The sequence below is a fragment of the Pongo pygmaeus genome, chromosome 3 (genome assembly GCF_028885625.2).
Source record: "Pongo pygmaeus isolate AG05252 chromosome 3, NHGRI_mPonPyg2-v2.0_pri, whole genome shotgun sequence".
NCBI classification, from domain to species: Eukaryota; Metazoa; Chordata; class Mammalia; order Primates; family Hominidae; genus Pongo; species Pongo pygmaeus.
Window position 1 is genome coordinate 38,272,243 of NC_072376.2, and position 24,192 is coordinate 38,296,434.

A 24,192-nucleotide genomic window follows, 5' to 3' on the forward strand; every position below is an offset into this window, starting at 1 on the left:
ACATCAGCAATTTTAAAAAGTACCCCAAGTGGTTCTAATGTTTGGCCAGGATTGAGAATAATTAGTTTAGGCTAAAGAATTTTCAAGGTCTTTTTTATGATTCTTTGAATAGGTGATCTTCAGTATCATTCCAGCTCTAAAATGCTGTGGTGCTACAATAACACTTTAAAAGTATTTGGAGACAAGCCCTTTCATTCTTTTGGCTACTAGGACACTTTTTCATCTGTTAATCTTAGAAAAACAATAGCAGTAACAGCCACAAAACACATAGGAAGTAAAAGTGGGACATTAATAAGCCGCAGGTTTGGCAGTTTGCATGGTATTGGTGAAGAGATGGACCACTAGATTATGTCAAGAATCAGCCCAAATAGGAAATGGCAGAGTGAGGATTTGAGCAGAGTCTTCCTGACTCCACAGCCTGCTTTGCCTCCACACTGTCTTTCTCATGTAGGGAGCTATGGTTCCCAATTTTCATCCTAAGTGCTACTGTTAACAAATATCTTGGTACAGTAAGAAAAATATAACTTAGCCACACCATTCTCACCTAAGATGACTTATACTATACAAGCTCTACTAATTCAAAATCCATATGCTGTTGATAGATTATACATTCCAATTTCAGACATAAAAATTATAGCAGGATTGTTCATGAAGACAGCACAGTAAGGCCAGGCATGGTGGCTCATGCCTGTAATTCCAGCACTTTGGGAGGCCAAGGCAAGTGGATCACCTGAGGTCAGGAGTTCAAGACCAGACTGGACAACATGGTGAAACCCCATTTCTACTAAAAAAGCAAAAAGTAGCCGGGCTGGGTGGCACTTTTTGGAGTCCCAGCTACTTGGGAGGCTAAGGCAGGAGAATCTCTTGAACCTATGAGGCGGAGTTGCAGAGAGCCGAGATGAAGTCACTGCACTCCAGCCTGGGTGAGAGCAAGACTCCGTCTCAAAAAAAAAAAAAAAAAAAAAAATCAGTATGCTCCTACCAGATTTGCCTGAAATGTTTTGGTCAAACGGAATGAACCTTGCTTTGAAAACACCTTATAAACCTCCTTAATGCTATAGAAATTGAGCCTGTTGGTAACAGGTACTCCACCTTCCCCACCCCCTGCGACACTGACAGCATTTCAAGGACCTTGGAAAGGGGAGAAATTCCTACTACTGGAGCACCACAGAATTACCTGGATGGAAGTGCAAACACTGGCCACAGAGTTGGGCCCGTGGCTCTGGATGTATTGTGTTGGGTCAGAAGCTCAGAGGGAACCAAGGAGTGGGGACAGTACCTGTGAGTCTGTTTTAAGAAGGGCAGGAAAGCCGATAGGCTGGCTGAAAGGGCCTGGAGGAGAGGATATCACTTTCACCCAGGTCTTATTTAAACCCTTCTACGTGGGTGCAAATTTAGTCTCTTTTTAAAGATTACCAGGAAAGGGGATTCTACTATCTCTCTTAGTAGTTTATCCTTTTATTAGAGTCAATTTTATGCCTAGTATTTGATTATTGTTCATTTTTTTCTATTTTATTTGCCTCTTGTTGCATACTCATAAGAAATCATTTTGCATTGATGAAGACAACTTTTTCCCTGTTGCTCCAGAGCAGAGTGAATTGTACAAAACAAATTCTTCAATCTAAAGTTCATTACAAGGTGGTTGTTTGGATTGAACACAGGCCACCCCTGAGGAATGGCAGATTCTGCAGGAAAATAGCCAAGTGCAAAAACCTATTTGACCCCACGTACATCTACACTTGATAAATTCTCATCACCCCTTTAAAAAAGTTTCCGGCCGGGCGCAGTGGCTCACGCCTGTAATCCCAGCACTTTGGGAGGCCGAGGGGGCCAGATCACCTGAGGTTGGGAGTTCGAGACCAGCCTGACCAACATGGAGAAACCCCGTCTCTGCTAAAAATACAAAATTAGCTGGGCATGGTAGTGCATGCCTGTAATCCCAGCTACTCGAGAGGCTAAGGCAGGAGAGTCACTTGAACCCGGGAGGCGGAGGTTGCGGTGAGCCAAGATTGCACCATTGCACTCCAGCCTGGGCAACAAGAGTGAAACTCCATCTCAAAAAGTTTCTGTGAGAAAATGCTTGCTTTAGTAAAAAAAGAAAACTGGCAGAATAGACTTTGAGGACGTACTTCTGGGACATATTAGATTTTGTGATAATGCGCATAAATTGTGTGTGTGTGTGTGTGTGTAAGCATACATATTTGTAGGTACCTGGGTCTGGGTCCTGTTAAAATACACATCATTAGGCTCACATTTGCCTCAGGCAGCACAGCCACCATAACTTGGCAGGTGGGGTATTGCGACAAGCAGGTGGCCAGAGTCAAGGTTGAGGCCACCTTTCTGGCTGGCACCTCTGTTTTGAAGGACCACACCATTTATGCACTCGGATAAACTATCTCTATCTTTAGGGCTTCTTCACTTTCTGGTCTTTTCTGACATACAGACTCAGAAGCCATTGAATTGATTCAAGCGATTCTCCTGCCTCAGCCTCCAGAGTAGCTGGAGCTACTCTGCCACTATAGAGCGTCTGCCACCATGCCAAGCTAATTTTTGTATTTTAAGTAGAGATGGGGTTTCACCATGTTAGCCAGGATGGTCTTGAACTCCTGACCTCAGGTGATCCACCCACCACGGCCTCCCAGAGTACTGGGATTACAGACATAAGCCACAAAGCCCGGCTCTGCCCTGTTTAAAAAAAATAGTCTCTCTCTCTCTGTTGCCCAGGCTGGAGTGAAGTAGCAAGATCATAGCTCACTGCAGTCTTGAACTCTTGCATTCAAGTGATCCTCTTGCCTCACCTTACCAAGTAGATAGGACTACATGTGCATGCCACCACGCCTGGCTAATTTTTTAATTTTTCTGTAGAGACCAGGTCTTGCCATGTTGCCCAGGCTGGTCTTGAACTCCCGGCCTCAAGTGATCCTCCTGCCTCGGCCTCCCAAAGTGCTGGGATTATAGGAGTGAGCCACCGAAGCCAGCTCCTTGAATACCTTTATTTTTGCCATCTTGAACCCCTTTCAGATATTGAGAATGCTAGTAAATAGTCCACCATGTTTACCAATTAAAACCCATTTTTGCAATTAGGTATGATAATTGGTAAAGCATCAGATGTTACTAGATACAGATAATAGAATCTCTATAAATAGCTGCCTCCAGAGTATGGCTTTCCTGATTAGAATGCTGGCTGACCACCCCGGACTGCATATTTTATTGGAATGCTGACAGCACTTGGATTGTAGGTTAATTTGAGAAGCACCCGTAATGTCACAATATGCATGTAGAAGCATTCTAATGTAAATAACTGAAATCATAATACTGAAAGATGGTAAAAAAGAAAAAAAGTGAGAGTCAGAAGATACGCCATCAGAATAGAACACTCTAAGGCAGATGTAAAAGTGGGTGAGCTTTGGATGCTACCAAGAGGTCAAGTAAGTGATAAAAAGACTAAAATGAGTCCATGGCTTTGACAACAGGAAGCCACTTGCCCTTGATGAGAACGATTTCATGAAGTAGTGGCACAGGAGTCTTGCTGTGGAGGGAGGATGGACAAGGGAGGTGAATACAGAAGATAAGCACCTTTTTTTTTTTTTTTTTTTTGAGACAGAATCTCACTCTGCCTCCCAGGCTGGAGTGCAGTGGCATGATCTCAGCTCACTGCAACCTCTGCCTCCTGGGTTTAAGCGATTCTCCTGCCTCAGCCTCCCGAGTAGCTGGGATTACAGCATGCGCCACTACACCCGGCTAATTTTTGTATTTTTAGTAGAGACGGGGTTTCACCTTTTTGGCCAGGCTGGTCTCGAACTCCCGACCTCAGGTGATCTGCCCGCCTTGGCCTCCCAAAGTGCTGGGATTACAGGTGTGAGCTATGGTGCCCGGCCACTATAAGTATCTTTTTTAAGAGACAAAGAAGAAAGATGTGGAGCAGACACCAGATAAGTTTGAAAGGAACATTTTGTTCATGTTGTGATTTTCATTTGTTGGCTTTAAGATAGAGGAATCATATGCATGATTAAATGTAACCTATATAGAAAGCATGTATAGAAATGTAGCCTGGGCCGGGCACAGTGGCTTACACCTGTAATTCCAGCACTTTGGGAGGCTGAGGCGGGCAGATCACCTGAGGTCAGCAGTTCAAGACCAGCCTGGCCAACAAGGTGAAACCCTGTCTCCTAAAACTACAAAAATTAGCCGGGCATGGTCATGGGCGCCTGTAATCCCAGCTACTCAGAAGGCAGAGGCAGGAGAATCGCTTGAGCCCAGGAGGTGGAGGCTGCAGTGAACCAAGATCACACCACTGCACTCCAGCCTGGGAGACAGAGCGAGACTCCGTCTCAAAAAAAAAAAAAAAAAGGAATGTAGCCTGTACAGGGAAGCAGCTTGTATAGAAAAAGACTGAAAAGCTAGGAGAGAGTAAAACCAACCTACCCAGGCCAGGAGACATGTAGGTGGAGGTGCTATGGTACCTAAGAGGAAGGTGCATTTCCATAATAATGAAAGGGAGGAAGTAATTGTGAATCGCAGGGTAGTGTACTTAGATTTGTGTTTAGATGGGTTTTTGGTGTAGGCCTGTTTGTATTTTGTGCATAAAAAGAACTACTCAAACATTTAATTGGGTTTAAACAATTCGTGTTCCATCTATGAAAATGACAAACTCAAAAACCCAATCCTTAGGCTTCACGTGAATCTCACAAATCTCACTGTTTAGAAGTCTAGAAAAATCAAACAGTCACTTTCAAGGTACTTTTGGTTAATGTTTGATTTGGTCCTTTTTACCAACTTAAGCACGTTTAAATACTTTAAACTGCATTTATAATATATTCTACTTCCTTTTTAAGTACCTGAGTTATCTACTTATACAAAACTTTGCTAAGTACTTACGAATTGTTATAAAGCTACTAAAATAAATTTATACAGTTGACTTAAAGACCTCTTAATAATGTGCAGAAACTTGGGATGATTTCAGCTTAAAATCAGAAGTCTAGTAATTCAATTATTCATTTTTGATTGATTTTCAAAAACTGTCACTCTAATAGGTCAGATTCCTTCAATATTAGTAGTACAGAAAAGACCAAATATGTGCAAAAATATGAATAGCATATCTTCCATGCTTTCAACCTTTCTATATTTAATTTTTAAATCTTCCCAAAGTTGAATGATGCATACTTACCAAGGAAGAAAATTAGCTGGAAATAACTGAGGCCATTTTCAATCAGATATTTTGACAGAGTTTCAGCCTCCAGGGCAATTTTCATCCTCCCAGCTGTCATACTAACCCCTTTTTTAGAGTAACTATGTCATGAGTTACAAAAATTAAAAAGCGTAGATCACCCTATGAGTTACAAAACTCATAGGTTTCATTGCCCACATCCCTGGATGCAAGTTACACACAGCACCTGGTTCTTGATCTGCTCAAGGAAATAGAACAACCAAGTTGCTCCTTCATCTTTAAGATAGGTACATATGTTTTCCATCTAAATGTTAAAGGCCTTTGAATTTGATGGAGTTCTGGGATTTTATTTTTTTTCTGTCTAATAATACCTTTAAACTTGATAGCCTAAAATAAATGCATTTTCTATTTAATGATAAAGACCTTTAAATGGGATACTAGATATGAAAATGTCTTTCCTATTTAAAGAACATTGAACTTGGGCCAGGTGCGGTCACCTGTAATCCTAGCACTTCAGGAGACCAAGATAGAAGGATCACTTGAGGCCATGAGTTCAAGACCAGCCTAGGCAACATAGTGAGATCCTGTCTCTACAAAAAATAATTTTTAAAAATTAGCTAAGTGTGGTGGTGCATGCCTGTAATCTCAGCTAATTGGGAGGCTGAGGCAGGAAGATCACTTAAGCCCAGGAGTTGGAGGACGTAGTGAGCTAGTATCATACCACACACTCCAGCTTGGGGAGCAGGCAGGAAGTTGAGAGAGTTCTCATCTGATGGCTTTTTTTTCTCTATGTATTAGGATGTGAAGTTGTCTATTGAAGGAGGTGGGAGTTACGGGGGGAGGGTGAGGAAAAAAGTCTTTAAATCCCTCTATTGGTAATAGGCAATCTGAGCAGCTCCATGCTGCCTGTTGTAGCATCTCCTAATTGTGTGACATTAAGTCCTTTTAAAGTAGAGACCATATTCATGATGAGATATATTTATAATTCATGCTTAACTTTTTTTATATTAAATATGTGTATTTAGTCATTCGAATATTTGCCATTTGATAACAAATATTTATAGCTGATCAAGACGTCACAGCTCAATGTCAAAGGACTTTATTAATAAAGCAATTGAAGTAGTCACTTATTATACAGCAAAAAGTTCTAGACTCATTTAACATTTATTTCCATTTGCTAGTCAATTACCAGCTGTCAGAACATAATAAATATTATAAATTTGAGTCAGAAGCTGTCACCTCTAATTGTATTAACTCTTCCTAATCATAGGTAGTGATTTGTCCTGTGAAAGAATGATATTCATCACTGGCTTCCATCTGTCTTCATAATGGTGTAAAATTGCTACTGGATTCCATTGCTGAAGTGAAGTAAATCAATGTAGACACCAAAAATGAATGCAGGCAGTGATGAGTCATGAATATTTCCATTCATGTTAACAAGCTTCTCATTGTTTCTAGACAGAAAGAAAAAAAAAATGACAGCTAACTTTCAAAGCTTTTTGCTTCTTAGTCTTAAAAGTATAGTTTCTTCTTATCATTATTTCTAGCTCTCACTTTTGGAGTACTTGTTATATGCCAGGCACTATACTCGCAACATTATATGAATTATTTCTTTTAATCTTCACAAACCGGTGAGGTTATTGGTTCCTATACTTATGGCACTTATGCTACTATTCTTTGCATTTTATAATGAGGAAATGAAGGCTTAAAACGACTTGAGTAACTTGTTGTCCAAAACGGTAGAGCCTGGAGTCAAACCCAAGCAATTTAACTTCCATAACTTAGTCTCAACCAGTACTCTACACTGATGGGTGGCATTTGAATCAGTTAGCAATGCTTTTGAGTCAAAGTGACTAAAATCCAACATACAGTAATTCACAAAATAGTGATTTTTTTTCTCTCACTTAATACAAAGAATGGAGATAGGCAGCTACTTACATTGGTTTACTAGCTCAGCGGAGCCAGGACCAGTGACTGAGACTCCTTGGCCTTTCCCTTGTGGCAGCAAAAATGACTGCTTCAATTTGAAGCTTCATGTCCACATTCAGGGCAGGAAAAAGAGAAGGGGAAAGAGTGGGCACTCACTGTAACTATAATGTATCATGAAAGCAAAAACTTTTCCGTTTATATATCTCATTGGTTGAAAACTGTTTCATATGGCCATCCTTATCTGCAAGGGTAGAAAATAGCAAGAGAGGCCGGGCATGGTGGCTCACGCCTGTATTCCCAGCACTTTGGGAGGCCAAGGCAGGCAGATCATGAGGTCAAGAGATCGAGACCATCCTGGCCAACATGGTGAAACGTCATCTCTACTACAATAGAAAAATCAGCCAGGCGTGGTGGTGCGCGACTGTAGTCCCAGCTACTCAGTAGGCTGAGGCAGAAGAATGGCGTGAACCCGGGAGGTGGAGCTTGCAGTGAGCTGAGATCACACCACTGCACTCCAGCCTGGAGACAGAGCAAGACTCCGTCTCAAAAAAAAAAAAAGAAAAAAGAAAAAAACAGCAAGGGAGTCAGGAGTTGGGGATGACTAATGGACCAACTGTGAGTCAAAACTTATGGAATCTACAAACACTGTAGGAATTTTCCACTGCCTCCTTTCTTTCTGCCCGCCCTTCCTTCTTTCCTTCCTTCCTTCCTTTCCTTCTCTTTTGAGTAAAAAAGAGCTATGATTCTCCATATAGGTAACTCATAGACTATTTATTTATTCTTGCCTTGTTTTCTAGAATGTGTTCCCAGATAGAAAGAGAAAGCTGTGGTTCCCTACTTGAGTCAGGACTCATTGGTTGCAAGTAACAGAAACACGCATACCTGAGAAAATGGGTGCATTTCAGCCATTTATTCAACAAATATTTATTAAGCATTCATTATATTCCAAGCACTCTTCTAAGCTCTGGGAGTATATCAGTGAACAAAACATTTAAAAAATGAACAAGAATATGAGAGAATCTCACAGAACCCAAAAATCAGAAAGCAGGAGGGCCTTCAGAGGGACAGAAACCAGGGACTGAGAAGCTGTCAGGAATCCAAACAGCAGCTCTAAGCCAATCTCCATTCTGCTCACTCTGCCTTCTCTTAATTCTTAGTCTGTGTGGTGAATATAACATGGTCACCTACATAGCCTGAGTTTTCAACTTCTGTTCATGCACACAGTTCACACTGAACCACAATCTCTCAGTTCCAATTCCAAAAACCTAGGCAAACGAATTGGAATCCACTGAGGTCATGGACAGTCTTATCCCTGTGTTATAGGGGTCACTATGAGTGAAGCAGGGCACCTTGAATCAAAGGTTTCTACCTTGCAAGCCTTCCTGTCACTACTGCCCATCCATCTCCAGGTGTATTGACACTTTTTAGACACTTTGCCCATCATCCATGCCAAAGCACCTGCCTACTGCCCCAGAGTTTAAAAGTTAACTCTACCTTGAAGAGCACATTTTTTTAAGCCCTGTAAGAATAGCCTGGGTCCAGGTCATTTTGAACTTTTTCAAATCACTCTTCTGCCCTCATGCGTATCTTTTTCCCATGCAGCCTTTTCCCTGTCTTCTAAATAATAAGAGAGAATTGAGGCTCAGTTAACATCAAACTCCCTTCTCACTTCAAACCAAGCCTTCAGAAGCCAACATCAGCACTAATCAATTTGGTTCCAAAGTACACATTGCAGTGTGGGTTGGGATATTCTTTTATGACCCGTATAAACTATAAGCCAATTAGATACGGTTGTTGGTGATTCTTTTCCAAACCTCCTCTTTCTTTCAAACCAATAGGTGTTTTTCCATTCAGAGATATACTGAATTTCTGACCTGTGGCTAATTTGTTTTTCTCCAGGCTGTGGATTCCCCTCCAAGTGAAGGAGGGTGGGCAGGCTGGGGATCCTGGGGCAAATCTCTGCTGTCATCAGCATCTGCCACAGTAGGTAAGCATTGTATGTTGCATTGGAATAGACAAAGTCCCAAACCCTAATAGGATAGGACGTTTTGATCGTACTGTATACTAATAGAGTTTAACATTAGCCCGTGAGCAAACCATGTTTAGTGCTTACTGTTCTAAATGCTTCATTTATTCCTCCAATACATTTGTTCCTCAAAATAACCCTATATGGAGGAACTGTTGTTTGCTGCACTTTACAGATAAGGAAGCTAATCAGAGAGACTAAGACCTTGACCAAAGTCAGGAATGTCTGGGTTGCAATTTAAAAACCAAGTAGTATGGCTTTTGGCCACTATATTATATGGTCTTTTAAAGTATAATATATTCTTAAAGCTTCGTGTTTATCATCCCACTTGAATTTTTTTAAAGCACAACTCATCTACTCCCAAAAAGGATTTGAGATATCTTGATAAAAGGCATTTCATTAGCAGGAGATTAAAATATAAGTAGAAAACAACATGCTGGTAGGGAGGATATTCATTTTATATATCCCATGGCTAATAGAGTTTTTGTAATTGAGTATTGACCTCAACTCTGAGCTTCTTGGCTGCCAGTGCATTATTTATTTCTCTTTGAAAACAAAATTTTAATTTAAATAAATATATTTTTCTAGTTTTAAATTTTTAAAGAAATTTCCAGTATTTGTTCTTATACAAAGAGAAAATATGATGGACAGTGTAGTGTCTTCCTGAGTGCAAATTCGTCAAGATATTCTTCATCTTACCATTGCTTATATTCTCTCTTCATGAGAACTGAAGGTATAGCATCAATATCAATATGTCTAAGATAAGTTAGCAAAGGCATTTCATCTTGAAGGTGGAAGGTAAGGAGAAGACAGGGGAAGCCACAGGTAACAGAGTTTTCACATCATCCACTTCAGGTATTCTAAGGTGCAGTCCACGGCCATGAGGATCTTGCGATGGGCCATGAATTGGTTCAGTGTTACTCCTAAAACCAGGAAGGTCTTCAGGCCTTTTGCCCCACCCCAGTGGACCATGACCACAGTGTTAAGGGCCAGATATCTAACTTGATAGAGCTTAGGCTGCCTGGAAGAATGGATAGATTGCATTCCTCTAATTCCATCTCTGTCAAATATCAGTTTGCTCAGGAAGGCTCTGGGAAGAAGTAGCAGTGGCCAAATAAATGTTGACCTCTCTGGTAAGAGCCTGGAGAGCAGATTTTCTCTATTGCTTATTAAGGGGACGGGTATGCCTTGAGTACCACGTATGCAGATGACAAAATTAACTAAATTCAAGTAGAGGCGCCTGTTTTGTTTTCTGAACAGGATGGTATCTCTTCGCAAGGGTGAGGACAAGCACCTGCAGGCATCCTCTGTCCTTGGAAAAATGTTTGAACTTAGTGGCTATCAAAAGGATCTTGCCACTGGTGGCACTTAGAAGTGACATGCTTTCTAAGCCAAAAACTAAAAAGGAGGTTCTAAAAGATTGTTTTAATTGGAATAAGTCATGAAAAAGTAAATAATATGGTCACTAAAATTATACAGCTCTTCTCATGGTTTATATCATAAAACAGTCATGTGTCCTGGATGTTTCCAGTTTTAACGGCATCCAAACCACTCTGGTTTATAATGAATTGGTGCTTCGAGGGTTCTATTATAGATGGAGGACTTACTCTTTCATTAAACTTTTAAATATAAGTTCCTGCCACAGTAAATACAGAAATCATCTGCCCTGTGGTAGCAGCTATAGGTGCTCTCTGTGCACACTTAAAGGTGCATCTCCCTGTAACTGCTCTAGCCCTGGTTGGTCAGACCATTTGCTGTTGTTTCTCATTCAGTGTCTGTACCTCATTTGACTTTGGGCTTTGTTGGACCCTCCCAAGGTTTTCTGTCCGTGAACTGACAGCTCTCCCATTGAATTTACTATCCAGCACCTTCTTCCGTGTCTTGCTATAATCTGACCTTTGCACACATGCCGCTTTGGTTCCAGTGGATGGTGCTCCAAGGCCTCTGGGTTTTGTTACCTGTTCACATGTAACCAGTAGATGGCGCTGACTTTACTGCTTAAAAAGTGGGATGTGGCCAGGCATGGTGGCTCACGCCTGTAATCCCGGCACTTTGGGAGGCCGAGGTGGATGGATCATTTGAGGTCAGGAGTTTGAGACCAGCCTGGCCAACATGGTGAAAACCTATCTCTACTAAAAATACAAAAATTAGCTGGACGTGGTGGTGGGTGCCTGTAGTCCCAGCTACACGGGAGGCTGAGGCAGGAGAATTGCTTGAATCCAGGAGGCGGATGTTGCAGTGAGCAGAGATTGCACCCCTGCACTCCAGCCTGGGCAACAGAACGAGAGTATGTCTCAAAAAAAAAAAAAAAAAAAAAAAAAAGCAGGGTGTGATTTTTCACGGCAGGTCCCTTTTGACTTGAACTGACGTCATTGTCTTAATCCGCGGCCTGTGCTTGTGTTTGGGGTGGCTCTTAAAGTTTCTCTGTGTGTGAGCCACCAAGCAGAAAATAAATACTGCATCTTGTTACCCGCACAACAATTTATAAATTCTGATGGTTCTCTTCTGGCTCTGAGTAGTAATTGATCCAGAAGAGCCTAGAGAGGTAAATTCCTGTAGGCCATCATGATCATTGTGCCAGTCACATGATCACTGTGCCATGAAAAATAATATCCGGCTTTTTATGTAGTAATGTCAGCACCATCTACTGGTTATATTTGAACCAAGTAACAAAACCTAGAGGCCTTGGAGCACAGTCCACTGGAACCAAAGCTGCACATGTACAAAGATCAGATTACAACAGGACACCTAAGAAGATGCTAGATAGTAAATTCAATGGGCGAGCTGTCAGTCCATGGATGGAAAAACTTGCCACTTTTCTTCTAGGGTGAGTAAACATGTGGTTTGTCTGAGAGTGTATGACATTTGCACATTCCTCATGCAATATCAGAATGAAGTTCAGTATACCCTCTTGTATTAGTTTCTGTTGCTGTGTAAGGAATTACCACAAAGTTAAAGAGGCTGAAAACAACATGCATTCATTATTTTACAGTTACCGTGGGTCAAGAGTTCAGGTATGGGACAGCTGCTCGGTGTCTTAACAGGCTGAAATCAGGGTGGCAGCCAGCTGTATTCTCATCTGAGGCTCACGTTTGCCTGAGGCAGCATGGCCCTGGGGTTGACACTATGTTTGTACATAATGGAAGTTGTTTCTCGTTTGCCTCTCTCAATCCCAAGATAATGGCTCAACATAGACCACAGATCAGGAAGGCACCCATAACTTTAAAGTCTCTGGAGGATAAGGTGGTGCAGCTAGAAGGGGGCCCAGAGTCGAGGATGAGGCCAGTGGCTCTGTCAGCTGCTCAGCTGGCACCTCTGCTTTGAAGACGTCATCTTTCAGGGTCATTCACGTTGTTGGCAGAATTCAGTTTTTGAAGTTGTAGGACTGAGGTCCCTGTTTTCCTGCTGATTATTGACCAGGGGTCACTTTCAGCTCTTAGAGGCTGCCCTCAGGTCCTCCCTCAAAGCCAGCAGGAAAATCTCTCTCATGCTTTAAATCGCTACCTTCAGGAAGGGCCCCTTTGTTTTGAAGACGCTCCTGATTAGTTCAGGCACTCTAAGGATGATCTCTCTTTTGAGTCACTGAAATTCAACTGATCAAGGACCTTAATTACGTCTGAAAATTCTCCTCATCTTTGCTGGATAGAGTAACCTAATCGCAGGAGTGAAATCCCATCTTGTTTACACTCCGGCTCACACTCCAAAAGGAAGGGATCACATAGGGTGTATACATCTGGGGACAAGAATCTTGGGGCCATCTCTCAATACGGTCATGCTTCACTTAACAATGGGAATACCTTCTGAGAAATGGGTCGTTGGGTGATTTAATCATTGTGCAAACCTCACAGAGTATACACAAACCTACACAGCTAGGCTATGTGGTAGAGCCTATTGCTCCGAGGCTGCAAACATAGGACAGCTTATTACTGTACTGAATACTGTAGGCAATTGTAACACAATAATAAGTATTTGTGTATTTCACACATCTAAACATAGAAAAGGCACAGGAAAAATACAGTATTATAATCTTATGGGACCACTGTCATAGATGTGGCCCATTGTTGACCAAAAGTTTGTCATGTGGTGCATCCCGCCTACCTTAATCCTCTTCTCACCTCTGTTTGAGATCTTTGTCAGTTACACCACCAATTACAGAACCTTAGTATTTTTTATGGCTCTGGCTACATGCTGGAATTTTGAAAAGCCAGCAAATCTTGGCATTTTTCTCTTGTTTGCATACAAAATGGCAAAGGGTACATGAGGAAGGTCGTTAAAATTTTGAAATATTGATGCTCATTCTAAAAGTCTCTTTGGAGAAATTTTAGAGCTGTCTTTAGAAAAGCAGGTACTAAAATTCTTCATCACACCGATCATCACTACCCACCCCCTCCGCCCAAAATGAATGCAATAGAAGTATAACTGAAAACCCTGCCTAAATTGCTCTTACTGCATATTTTGGAGATTTCTGATCAGGACACGCTGTGACTTTATGTAGTAATAGTAGCTAAAACAAGAGCAATATGTATTTCAAAACTGGACAAGCGTCTTTGTAGACTAGTACAGAACTAAAGCCTGTAGCCTAACAGGAGGCTGAAGTCATGGGTTCCCAGGCTGGAAACAAGCACTGGTGGTTGGGAGTTTGACTCCTGAAAGGTAAGAGAGATCATAAGTAGCCCACACATGGAGCCAGGCTCACAGCCTGAAACAGGTTGGAATGGGGCTCAAAGATCTGTGAACAGAGACTTTAAAGTTATGGGTGCCTTCCTGATCTGTGGTCTATACTGAGCCACTATCTTGGGATTGAGAGAGGCAAGCGAGGCACAACTTCTGCTATGTACAGGCGTAGTGTCGACCCCAGGGCTTTACAGCATTAGCAGTTTATTATCATCAGGCAAAGAAACTTATTGGAAAACAGATCATTCACAGTAGTAGACAAGCTTTGAAGATTTATGAATTGCCTGTGGAAAGTAAAGAAAGAAAATAACCACATGTTCAATTGCAATTAATTTCCACTCAGAAACCTCATGTATACCCCCAGGGTAATTCCAGCTGCAGACAGGGGTGCAAAACATATAGACATTAACAAAACACAGAGCTGTCAACTGAGCGCTAGAAATGGCAACCATTACCTCTTACAGTTGTTGAAAAACTGCAGTTAGAATAGTTAGAACTGTTGAGAGTTGGCAGGAGAATAATAGGAGAATAGAAACAATTGAAAAATGGTAATCTCTTGGAATGAGCACTGTACCATGAGTCATAAGACCTGAGACCTGGTCCTGAATGCTGCTAACTTGTAATCACAAGGCACTGTTACTAACTAGCTACACTGTGCCCTTAACCTAAGACTCAGGTTCTTTGTATGGAAAAGTGTGGGTGGAAAAACTGGAGAAATTCTAAGGTCTCTTCCAACTTCCAAAATATGATGATACCATATTCTGCGTCTATGCACAGAAGGAGAAAGATATTTGTGCCCACTGTGCTAAGTGGGAAAATACAGAAAATTAATTGAAATTATGTCTACTCTTTATTTTTATATTTTATCTTTTGCCTCAATACTTTTTGACTCTGAGATTAAGGGAAAATGAGAAAAAGTGACCTTCCTAATGCTTATACAAAGTCAAACATTTTTCAGCCAACAATTATTTTTGGAGAGGCCTTAACTCTTGCATTAGGCTCAACTACAGCTACACTGTCATCACATTCTTAGATTTGATCACCTGTCACCCATGCCTTTGGACAAGTTTGTGAAATGAGATAAGCATGGTTATTATTTCCAGGCAGAAACAAGAGTACAAAACATTTTAGAAAAGAGGGTTTTTTGGGAGGCTGAGGCAGGTGAATCACTTGAGGTCAGGAGTTCGAGACCAGCCTGGCCAACATGGCAAAACCCCATCTCTACTAAAAAAAAATACAAAAATTAGCTGGGTGTGGTGACATGCCCCTCCACCAGTTACTTAGAGGCTGCGACAGAAGAATCGCTTGAGCCTGGGAGATGGAGGTTGCAGTGAGCCAAGATTGCACCACTGCACTCCAGCCTGGGCGACAGAGCAAGACTTTGTCTCAAAAAAAAAAAAAAAAAAAAAGAAAGAAAGAAAGAAAGAAAAAAGAAAAGAGGGTTTTGATAGTAGCTCCAAATCAAATCCCACAGCATCTTATAGACCTGACTTGTTCCTAAAATGTATTACTAGGCTAAGAGTGATAGACGAGTAGTCAAAATGAAAGTCAACAATGCTAAAACATATATCAGTATACAAAAGGAAGAGCTCTGTAGTAGAATAGAGTAATTTATTTCTAGATACCACCAAAGGCTTAAATGTTTATTTGAAATTCTAGTTTTGACAGTTTTATGAGTTTAAACATCTTATGCAAGAGTACCTGAGGTTGGGGGTTGGTATGTATGGAATGTACCTGATCTGTATATTTACTTTTTCCAAAATTATCATTGTTCCCCTTCCTCATCCTCTCCCAAGGTACATAGTTTTTTCCTTCTGCACATTTTAATGAAACTCTTCTAGCAGCCCTGTCAGAAATGACACTGTTTATTACAGAGAATGGCAAACTTGTCAAAATGGTACTACAATGAGAAATCGTCACTGTATAAATCACTGTCGATAGTGCATGGATTCATTTTTGAAGGTGACATTGCTGATGATATGAAATTTCTCAAGGATCATTGAGACAAAGAGAATAGGATTAATGCTTAGAGTTTGTCCATTGTCCTTTAGATTCTATGAATAAAACACAGGGGTTAATGAGTTTCTGTTGGACTTCTGGGCAAATATCATCAGTTCAGTAACACTTCTTGTCTACTTTGAGCCTAAAGGGAAGTAAGCATCTGATTACAGAGTGGACATCAACCATCATAAGAAGAGGAAAGACTATTCCAAAGGAAGGTTGATTGGCTCCCTTTTTGCTGTGCTATAGTTCGCTTTGGTTGAGCATGGCAGTATCAACTTGCGATTTTCTGAACAATTGCTCTTCACAACTTTTTATAATATCTTGAACTCATCGATAGAAGAGTCTGAAACACAGTCAGTACTTTATATATATATATGTAATATATATGTTATATATGTAATATATGTTATATATGTTATATATGTTATATATGTAATATATGTTATATATGTTATATATGTAATATATATGTTATATATGTAATATATGTGTTATATATGTAATATATATGTTATATATGTAATATATATGTTTCATATATATGTTATATATATATAGACAGATATAGATATATCTATCTCCATTCAGTGGAATACTATGCAGCCATTAAAAAGACCAAGGTAGATCAGTGTTCTAGGTTGGATGCCCAGCAGAGGGATGAGGCAGAAATTGTGTGCTGGAGTTTTACTGTGAAGTGCTTTCTGGAACAAGCTTTGCAAGAGAGCAAAGGATTGGGAAGCAAAACTGAGCCAAGGGAGAAGTTGAACTGCAGTGTCATTACAGCAGAGGTCTTAGCCTATCCCATTGGGAGCTTGGGGTTTGGGATGACTCTTAGGAGATGTCTTCCATTAATCCGCGGCACCGGGCCTTTATATCAACAGCTCCCTCATTGACCGGCCACTGTAGTATAGTCTTGGTGGAACCAACTCCCTTTGGTCAAGGGCAGTTCAAAGGGAGGCATTTATTTAGCTGAGCGCTGTCAATAAACAACACTCCCAGAATTAAGGAGAATGAGCACTGTGATTCCAGGCAGCACACAGCACACAGCACTATCTGTGTGTGCTGAGACTTCAACTGTGAACTGCCAAATGGGAAAAGCCAGGTCCAGAAGACTTATATGTAGGTAAATATGCTTTTATATTCTTGAAAGGAATCACAAGAAATAATTAGAATTGTTATCTTTAGAAGGAAGGGGTTGAGGGGAGAGACAGGTCTACCTTAAGTCTTTCAAAAGCTCCAAGCATTGCTTTTTTTAGAAGTCACTCCTATATCAGAGCAAATACATTAGAATGTACCCACATTTTTCATTAAATTTCCTACACACACACACACACACACACACACACATATGTAACTATGTAGGAGTTGAATTTATTTGAATGATAATTGACCAACTGATCCAATATTACATTTTGAATACATTTAAGTAAATATTAATTACTAATTTGCAATTTTATTTTTTCTTTTAAAGCCAACAGTTTTTGCTGGCCTTAATTATTTCCACAGGCCCTTATAAGCTTATACACTCTATTGCTTATTACGTTACTGGAATCTATCTAAGCAGAAAGAGGCTGGCCCATCTTCTGTTATCTATGTTTCTATAGTCTTTGGACTTGCTAATATTATGAACATTTTTATTTTTTAAATCTGCACATGAAAACATGCTCAACACCACTAATCATTAGGGAAATGCTAATCAAAACTATGATGAGATACTACCTCACACCCATTAGAATGACTTTTTGAAAATTTTTTTACCACTAATATTTCAGTAGAAGAATGACGATTATTTAAAAAAAAAAAGTGTTGGAGAGGATGTGGAGAAACTGGAACCCTTGTGTGCTCTTGGTGGGGTTATAAAATGATACAGCTGCTGTGGAAGACAGTACGACAGTTCTTCAAAAAACTAAAAACAGAATTACCATATGATCCACCAATTCCACTTCTGATTATATTTCCAAAAGAATTAAAGGCAGGGTCCCAAGGAGATATTTGTACACCTATGATCATAGCAGCATTATTCACAATAGCTCAAACACAGAAGCAACCAAAGTCTGTAGACAGATGAATGGAAAAGCAAAATGTGGTCTCTACATACAAGGGAGTATTATTCAGATTTTAAAAAGAAGGAAATTCTGACATATGTTACAACATGGATGAACCTTGAGGATATCATGCTAAGTGAAATGAGCCAGTCACAAAAAGACAAATACTGTGTGATTCCACTTCTGTGAGGCACTTAGAAATAGTCAAAATCATAGAGATTTGAGAACATTCTGACTACTGGAATGTAGAATGATGGTTGCCAGGGGCTGGTAAAAGAGGAGAGTGGGGAGTTATTGTTTAAATGGGTATAGAGTTTCCATTTTATACGAGGGAAAAAGTTCTGGAGATGGATGGTGATGATGGTTGCATAATATTGTGAATGTATTTGGTACCTCTGAACTATTCAGGTAGGAAAAGTTAAGATGGTAAAATGTATGTCACGTGCATTTTACCACAAAAAAAATGGAGTAAAAATTCCACCAGATATATCAGAGATGTGATATTATGGGATTTTTAAAAGTTTCTTTATAATACATTCCTTTTTTGAAAAAGAAGAAAAAAGAGAAAGTTAAAATAAGAAAAAGAAGGAAATATTGTCTTAAAAAATAAAGGGAGCTAAAAGGGAGAAACCTTCCTGATGAGTTAGCGTGGGCCCTTCTCGTGATTCGTTAGCATATGGAACCAACAGGAAGTACCCATTGAGCTACCCAGTCATCCAGGGTGCTGCAGAGAACTGCTGTTGCTTCCCTGAGTTACCACTTGGTCAGAGAGAACTTCCCAGCATATTCTCTTTTTTTTTTTTTGAGCTGGAGTCCGAGTCTGGCTCTGTCACCCAGGCTGGAGTGCAATGGTGCAAACTCAGCTCGCTGCACCTGTGCCTCCTGGGTTCAAGTGATTCTCCTGCTTCAGCCTCCCAAGTAGCTGGGATTACAGGCGCCTGCCACCACACCCGGCTAATTTTTGTATTTTTGGTAGAGATGGAGTTTCACCATGTTGGCCAGGATGGTCTCGAACTCCTGATCTCAGGTGATCCGCCTACCTCGGCCTCCCAAAGTGCTGGAATTACAGGCGTGAGCCACCGTGCCCAGCCAAGCATATTCTTTTTGCAAATTATTTCATCTTAATTATTTCAAATAGCCAGCAGTTATTTCATCTTTCCAGAAAGAGGAGAGACTTCCCATCAATGGCTTTTTGATCTTGGTGGAATTCACAAGAAGAGGGCTTCATAAGATCACAGTGCTTTGCGGGAAGAAAAAGATCAAAGTGGATGTGTAAGATAGCCCTACACAGTGTCTTGGGAATACAGCCTGCACAGCACAGGGTTGATCTTAAAAACACTAAGCTATGCCATCACTAGACACAGTTGACAAGGAGAGGGTTAGAGTCAGGTTTCACCCTGGAGGTGATCTTCACCTTGTTCTTTGGTCAAGGTAAGGTAAGTCAAGTGCATTTTAGAATAAAACAATGTTTTAAAAAGTGGGAAGCTCCAAACCAAGGATCTGATTTCCAAGGAGTTACAGAAATGGGATTAAAATGACATTTAATCAACTATAAATGACACATAAAACTTTCTTAACATAACATAGTGATTACACATGTGGGTTCTAGAGTCAGAAGGACTGAGGTGGAATCCCGCCTTTGTCACTGATTGGCTTTAGGACCTTGGGAAAGTGATTTCACCTCACCAGGTCTCAGTTTTCTCAGTTGTGAAATGAGTATACTAATATCCCTTACCTCATAAGGTCGTTGAGAAGATTAAATGAGATAATGTACTGTACTAAAAGTATTTAGTACAGTGTTAGGACATAGTAAGTGCTCAATAAATGTTGGCCATAGCAGAGATTTCACAGGTTTCTTCTCAATAATCTCACAAAACTCTGAGAGGTAATCCTTCTTTCAGAGAATGCATGGCAGCAGAGACTCAGAGAGGTTAAGTAGCTCACCAGCATTACACAGCTAATAAATGATGAGAGCAGAAATCCTCCACAAGACTCCTGACTCCTAAGTTTAAGGTATTTTCCATTCGAGTATAGGTGGTAAATTAAATACCAGCCAATCATTCGGCATTTATTTTAAAATGATACATTATCACAGCATTTGTACGACATTCTTTTCTTCTTTGTAGCACTCACCTTCCATTGCAGTGAGCCAAAGAGTAGAGGATATTCCATCTTTAGAACCAGGGAATTTAGAGGGGTTTCAGATTTTGAGGATACTTGGAGTTTGGGATGACACATGAAGAAATTAATCCATGAACTGTACCCTATAGTATTATTCATATTTGTTGTTTTTCTCTTATTAGTAGGTCCCAGACAGTACCTCTGGAGATGAAATCACTCCCAATCAAAAGGCAACAGTGACTTCATATTATTATTTTCTTGTTCTGGACACTAGATGTCACACTAAGTAAAGTTTTAGAGGTTACTCTTTAGAGTAAGGTGTGGCACAGTGTCTAAACCTTGGCCGTGAAAAAATATAGCTCACACATAAGTATAAAGCTGAACTTTGTATTTATTTTTTGTTTCTTTTTTTTTGTAAAGCTGAACTTTATATTTCTAGTAGAATGCAGTAAAAGGGTGCTTTCCCTAACAAAAAATTCAGAAAAAGAATTGTTAATAAGAAAATGTAGTTGGAATAGCAGCCTATTTTGATGTCTGTTAAACAGATAGATCCCATTTATATGCACATAAAATCGTATTTCCTTCTAGAAACAAAGTGATTTGTCTAGAGGCAGCTCGTGTATACATATCTGTGATCGTTTATGTTCTGAGATGGCAAGAAGCCATTCTTCCTGCAAAAAGAACCAGACATTATCCTAACCTGCAAGGGACGGAGAAGGTGAAGGAAGAGATACTGAATATGAGGTTCATTATCTCCTGAAACGGTCTCAGGGAAGGATGTGTGATCATCTTTCTTGAGTGGCTTAAGCAAAGAAGATGGAGAGGATGGTGCCTCCCAGCTTCCTTGACCTCATTTTTTTCCTTGATTTTGGCTCTCAGAAATCTAGATGAGAATCATAGGTTGAGATTTGGAGGCACATTATTTCCTTTTGGAAAATGCGTATATATATTTTTAATGGCAGGGAAGTTGGACTCGGTATGTAAAAGAGTTAGATATTCTATCCTCTAACTTAAATGTGTTATTGAAACTTCAATAAGTTTCCATTGAAATGCTTGAAATTCATTGGACGCTAGAGATAATTAATTCAAGCCTTAGCAGTCGCAGTACACCTTTATTTTTTCAAGTAACTCAGTAATTAATTTGAACTGTGTCTAATGATCTGCACATGACTATAAACACATATTTCTATATGTGATTACAGTTGTAAATAATGTTTACGTTTCAGGGTTTTCTAGGTAGTGTATAAGGACAGGTGATTTCCATTGGACATAATTCCTTCTACATTTGTCAAATATCAGTGCCTTGTTTATGCTAAGATCACTAGGATAAATAAGGTTACAACTGCTAAAATGCTACTCTTCAGGTTTGGGAGTCATCCATGTCTTCCCCTTTCTTATTCAGGAAATGGGCAATTGGTTATTTTAACAGTGCCTTCTAAGACTAGGTGGTTCTAGTTAACTCTCAAATTCTGTTGGGACTTGGGATGTTTTTCCTCATATTACTGCCTTGTGTTTTAGCGACCTGAGGTTACCCAGGCCCCGAGAGAAATCTTTCATTTTTCTCCGTGAGTGCTCAGGGGATGGGGAGTTCTGTGATGATGGCAGCCTGTGCTGTTTCTCCTTCAAGAAGTCAGACAGCCACTTTGGACCATCTGTAGGCTATTCATTCCTTCAGTGGTTTGACAACTCAGAAAAGCTATAGCTCATCATGAAGGCCTCAAAGGGAGGAAAATCTCTCCAGAATAAAATGTAGACAAGACTCTGTCCCTATCAGGTCAAAGATTGGGGTTTTTCCATGTGGGTAGGAAGGTCAGCTCTGTATTTACCGAATAGTTATTGAATAACCGCTGTGCCAGGCTCTGGGGAACATGGGTATTGTCCCTGCTCAGACGGAGTAAAACCTGTGCCCTTCGCCTGCCTGACTACTGTTAAAGTTGATTTATATCATTGTTGTTTAGACAACTGTCGGGCTGTTGGGTGGCCTTCCTGGTTTCTCCACTGACTTGCTTTTTGATTTTTGGATGTCGGCTCCAGAACCTTCACTCTCCATGCCTAAAGGAAGGCCTAATGCTTTAAAGAAACATTCTGAGGCTCAGCTGATTTCAATCCAACCAATGTTAATTGATCATCTGCAATGTGCTAAGCCTGCAAGGAATCAAAAAAATGAATGAAGAATATCTTCCATAAGGAGCTTACAAAAGAGGAAAGAGGATGAGACAGGTACACTATACAAAGACAGTGTGTTGAGCTTAGAATTCCAGGCTGATGGCTAGGTGGTGTGAGAAGCAAAAGCAAACAGTGAAGCATCTGGGAGCACTTTACCTATGTGTATCTCATTTTGCATGTCACAATAATTCAATGAGGAAACTGAGTCACAGAGAGGCTGGGTAACTTCTCCAAGGTCACTCAACAAGGCAGGGGTGAAACTGAGCTCATATTGGAACCCACATCTCAGGGAGCAGGGATTCCTCTTTCTTTCAATCAGGATGTACTTCTACAGGCCAGGTGCAATGGCTCACACCTGTAATCCCAGCACTTTGGAAGGCCGAGGTGAGCCAATCACCTGAGGTCAGGAGTTCAAGACAAGCCTGGCCAACATTTAGTGAAACCTAGTCTCCATTAAAGGCACAAAAATTAGCCGGGCGTGGTGGCGTGCATCTGTAATCCCAGCTGCTAGGGAGGCTGAGGCAGGAGAATCACTTGAACTCCGGCGGTGGAGGTTGCAGTGAGCCGAGACTGCGCCACTGCCCTCCAGCCTGGGTGACAGAGCAAGACTCCATCTTTAAAAAAAAAAAAAAAAAGATGTGCTTCTACAACTTGAAACAGCTTTGTAAGATTTGGTGGAGGATTTGCAGACCGTGGATTTCTAATGTATCCATGAAACGTATTTTTATTTCCAACAGGTCATGGCTTGACAGCAGTCAAGGAAAAAGCAGGGGCCACTCTACGGATTCATGGTGTAAATTCTGGATCTTCTGAAGGGGTCCAACCAAATCCTGAAAATGGAGTCCCTAAAAGTGAGTGATGTGTCTCCTCTGGGTGTTCTTGGACTTTATTACACCATGTGCATAATCAGAGGTTTTCCAAGTTCAGATCAGCAACATGAACTCTTAAAGGATATCTTTTTTCTCTTTAGTAACAGATGCAGCCACAGATCAGGGCCCTGCAGAAAGCCCACCCACTTCCCCTTCATCAGCCTCTCGGGGTATGCTGTCTGCCATCACCAATGTGGTTCAAAACACAGTGAGTCGCTGGCTGCTTCCTCTCTTTCCCCTGTATTTCCCAGGGCCTTCTTTTGATATTTCCATTTACCAGTGACCTAGATACATCAGAGAAATGATGGCCTTGCTCAGAACTTTGGATTATGGTTTTTTTTTAAATGTTTTCTGCTACAAAGTAGACGTAACCTTGGATTCAAAATAATAAGGGCAAAATGAAATATATTTTATGTTTAAAAGAAGGGAGCTGTTTGGAAGGAACATTTTTCAGTCTGATTTAACAGTGTCCTTTCCAGCTGCGGCAAGGACAGCCTCTGGTTGAGGGGAGAGAGAACTCTTTATCAGAGCTGGGACAGCTGTTTTTCCTAAATGCTCTGCTTATCTTATCCCTGAATTTGAAAAACCATTAAACCGTTTAAATAAAAAGTACCAGTTACAAGACAGGAAAAACAGCCCAAATATGTTTCTGAAGTGTTTCCAGAGACCAACGTTCTTCCCCCATCCCTACCTCTTCATTCCCACCCTTCCTCTTCCTTACATCACCCTAAGTGTATCCCCCCAGATCCCTGCCTACCTCTTAAAAGAAGCTCAATATTAGCAGCAAAACATTGGTGAATAATGAAAAAAGGGGAGGCACCTCAACTGAGATAAGGCAGGTAGCTGGTCCTCAGGGTCAGGGAGCAAAGATTTATTTCGTTTTTTCTTTTTTTTTTTTTTGAGATGGAGTCTCACTCTTGTCACCTAGGCTGGCGTGCAGTGGTGCAATCTCGGCTCACTGCAACCTCCGCATCCCTGGTTCAAGTGATTCTCCCACCTCAGCCTCCCAAGTAGCTGGGATTACAGGTGCCCACCACCACACCCAGCTAATTTTTGTGTTTTTAGTAGAGATGGGGTTTCACCATGTTGGCCAGGCTTGTCTTGAACTCTTGACCTCAGGTGATCCTCCCGCCTCGGCCTCCCAAAGTGCTGAGATTACAGGTGTGAAGGTGTGTTTCTTACTATGTAAAC

The 24,192-nt window shown here is 40.7% G+C and overlaps 1 protein-coding gene across 11 annotated transcripts in view; it reads left to right on the plus strand.

The window, feature by feature from the left end:
• FAM114A1 (family with sequence similarity 114 member A1) overlaps nucleotides 1-24,192 on the plus strand; it is a 76,023-nt gene that overhangs the window by 12,459 nt on the left and 39,372 nt on the right. For 10 of the 11 annotated variants that reach the window (XM_054485872.2, XM_063664471.1, XM_054485873.2 and 7 more), the window contains 3 exons: nucleotides 8,996-9,083; nucleotides 22,870-22,983; nucleotides 23,103-23,209. In XM_054485872.2, coding sequence (XP_054341847.1) covers nucleotides 8,996-9,083; nucleotides 22,870-22,983; nucleotides 23,103-23,209 — 309 coding nt within the window. Of the gene's footprint in view, nucleotides 1-8,995; nucleotides 9,084-22,869; nucleotides 22,984-23,102; nucleotides 23,210-24,192 lie in introns of those variants that run through there. The other variant, XM_054485877.1, reaches the window with a different exon arrangement.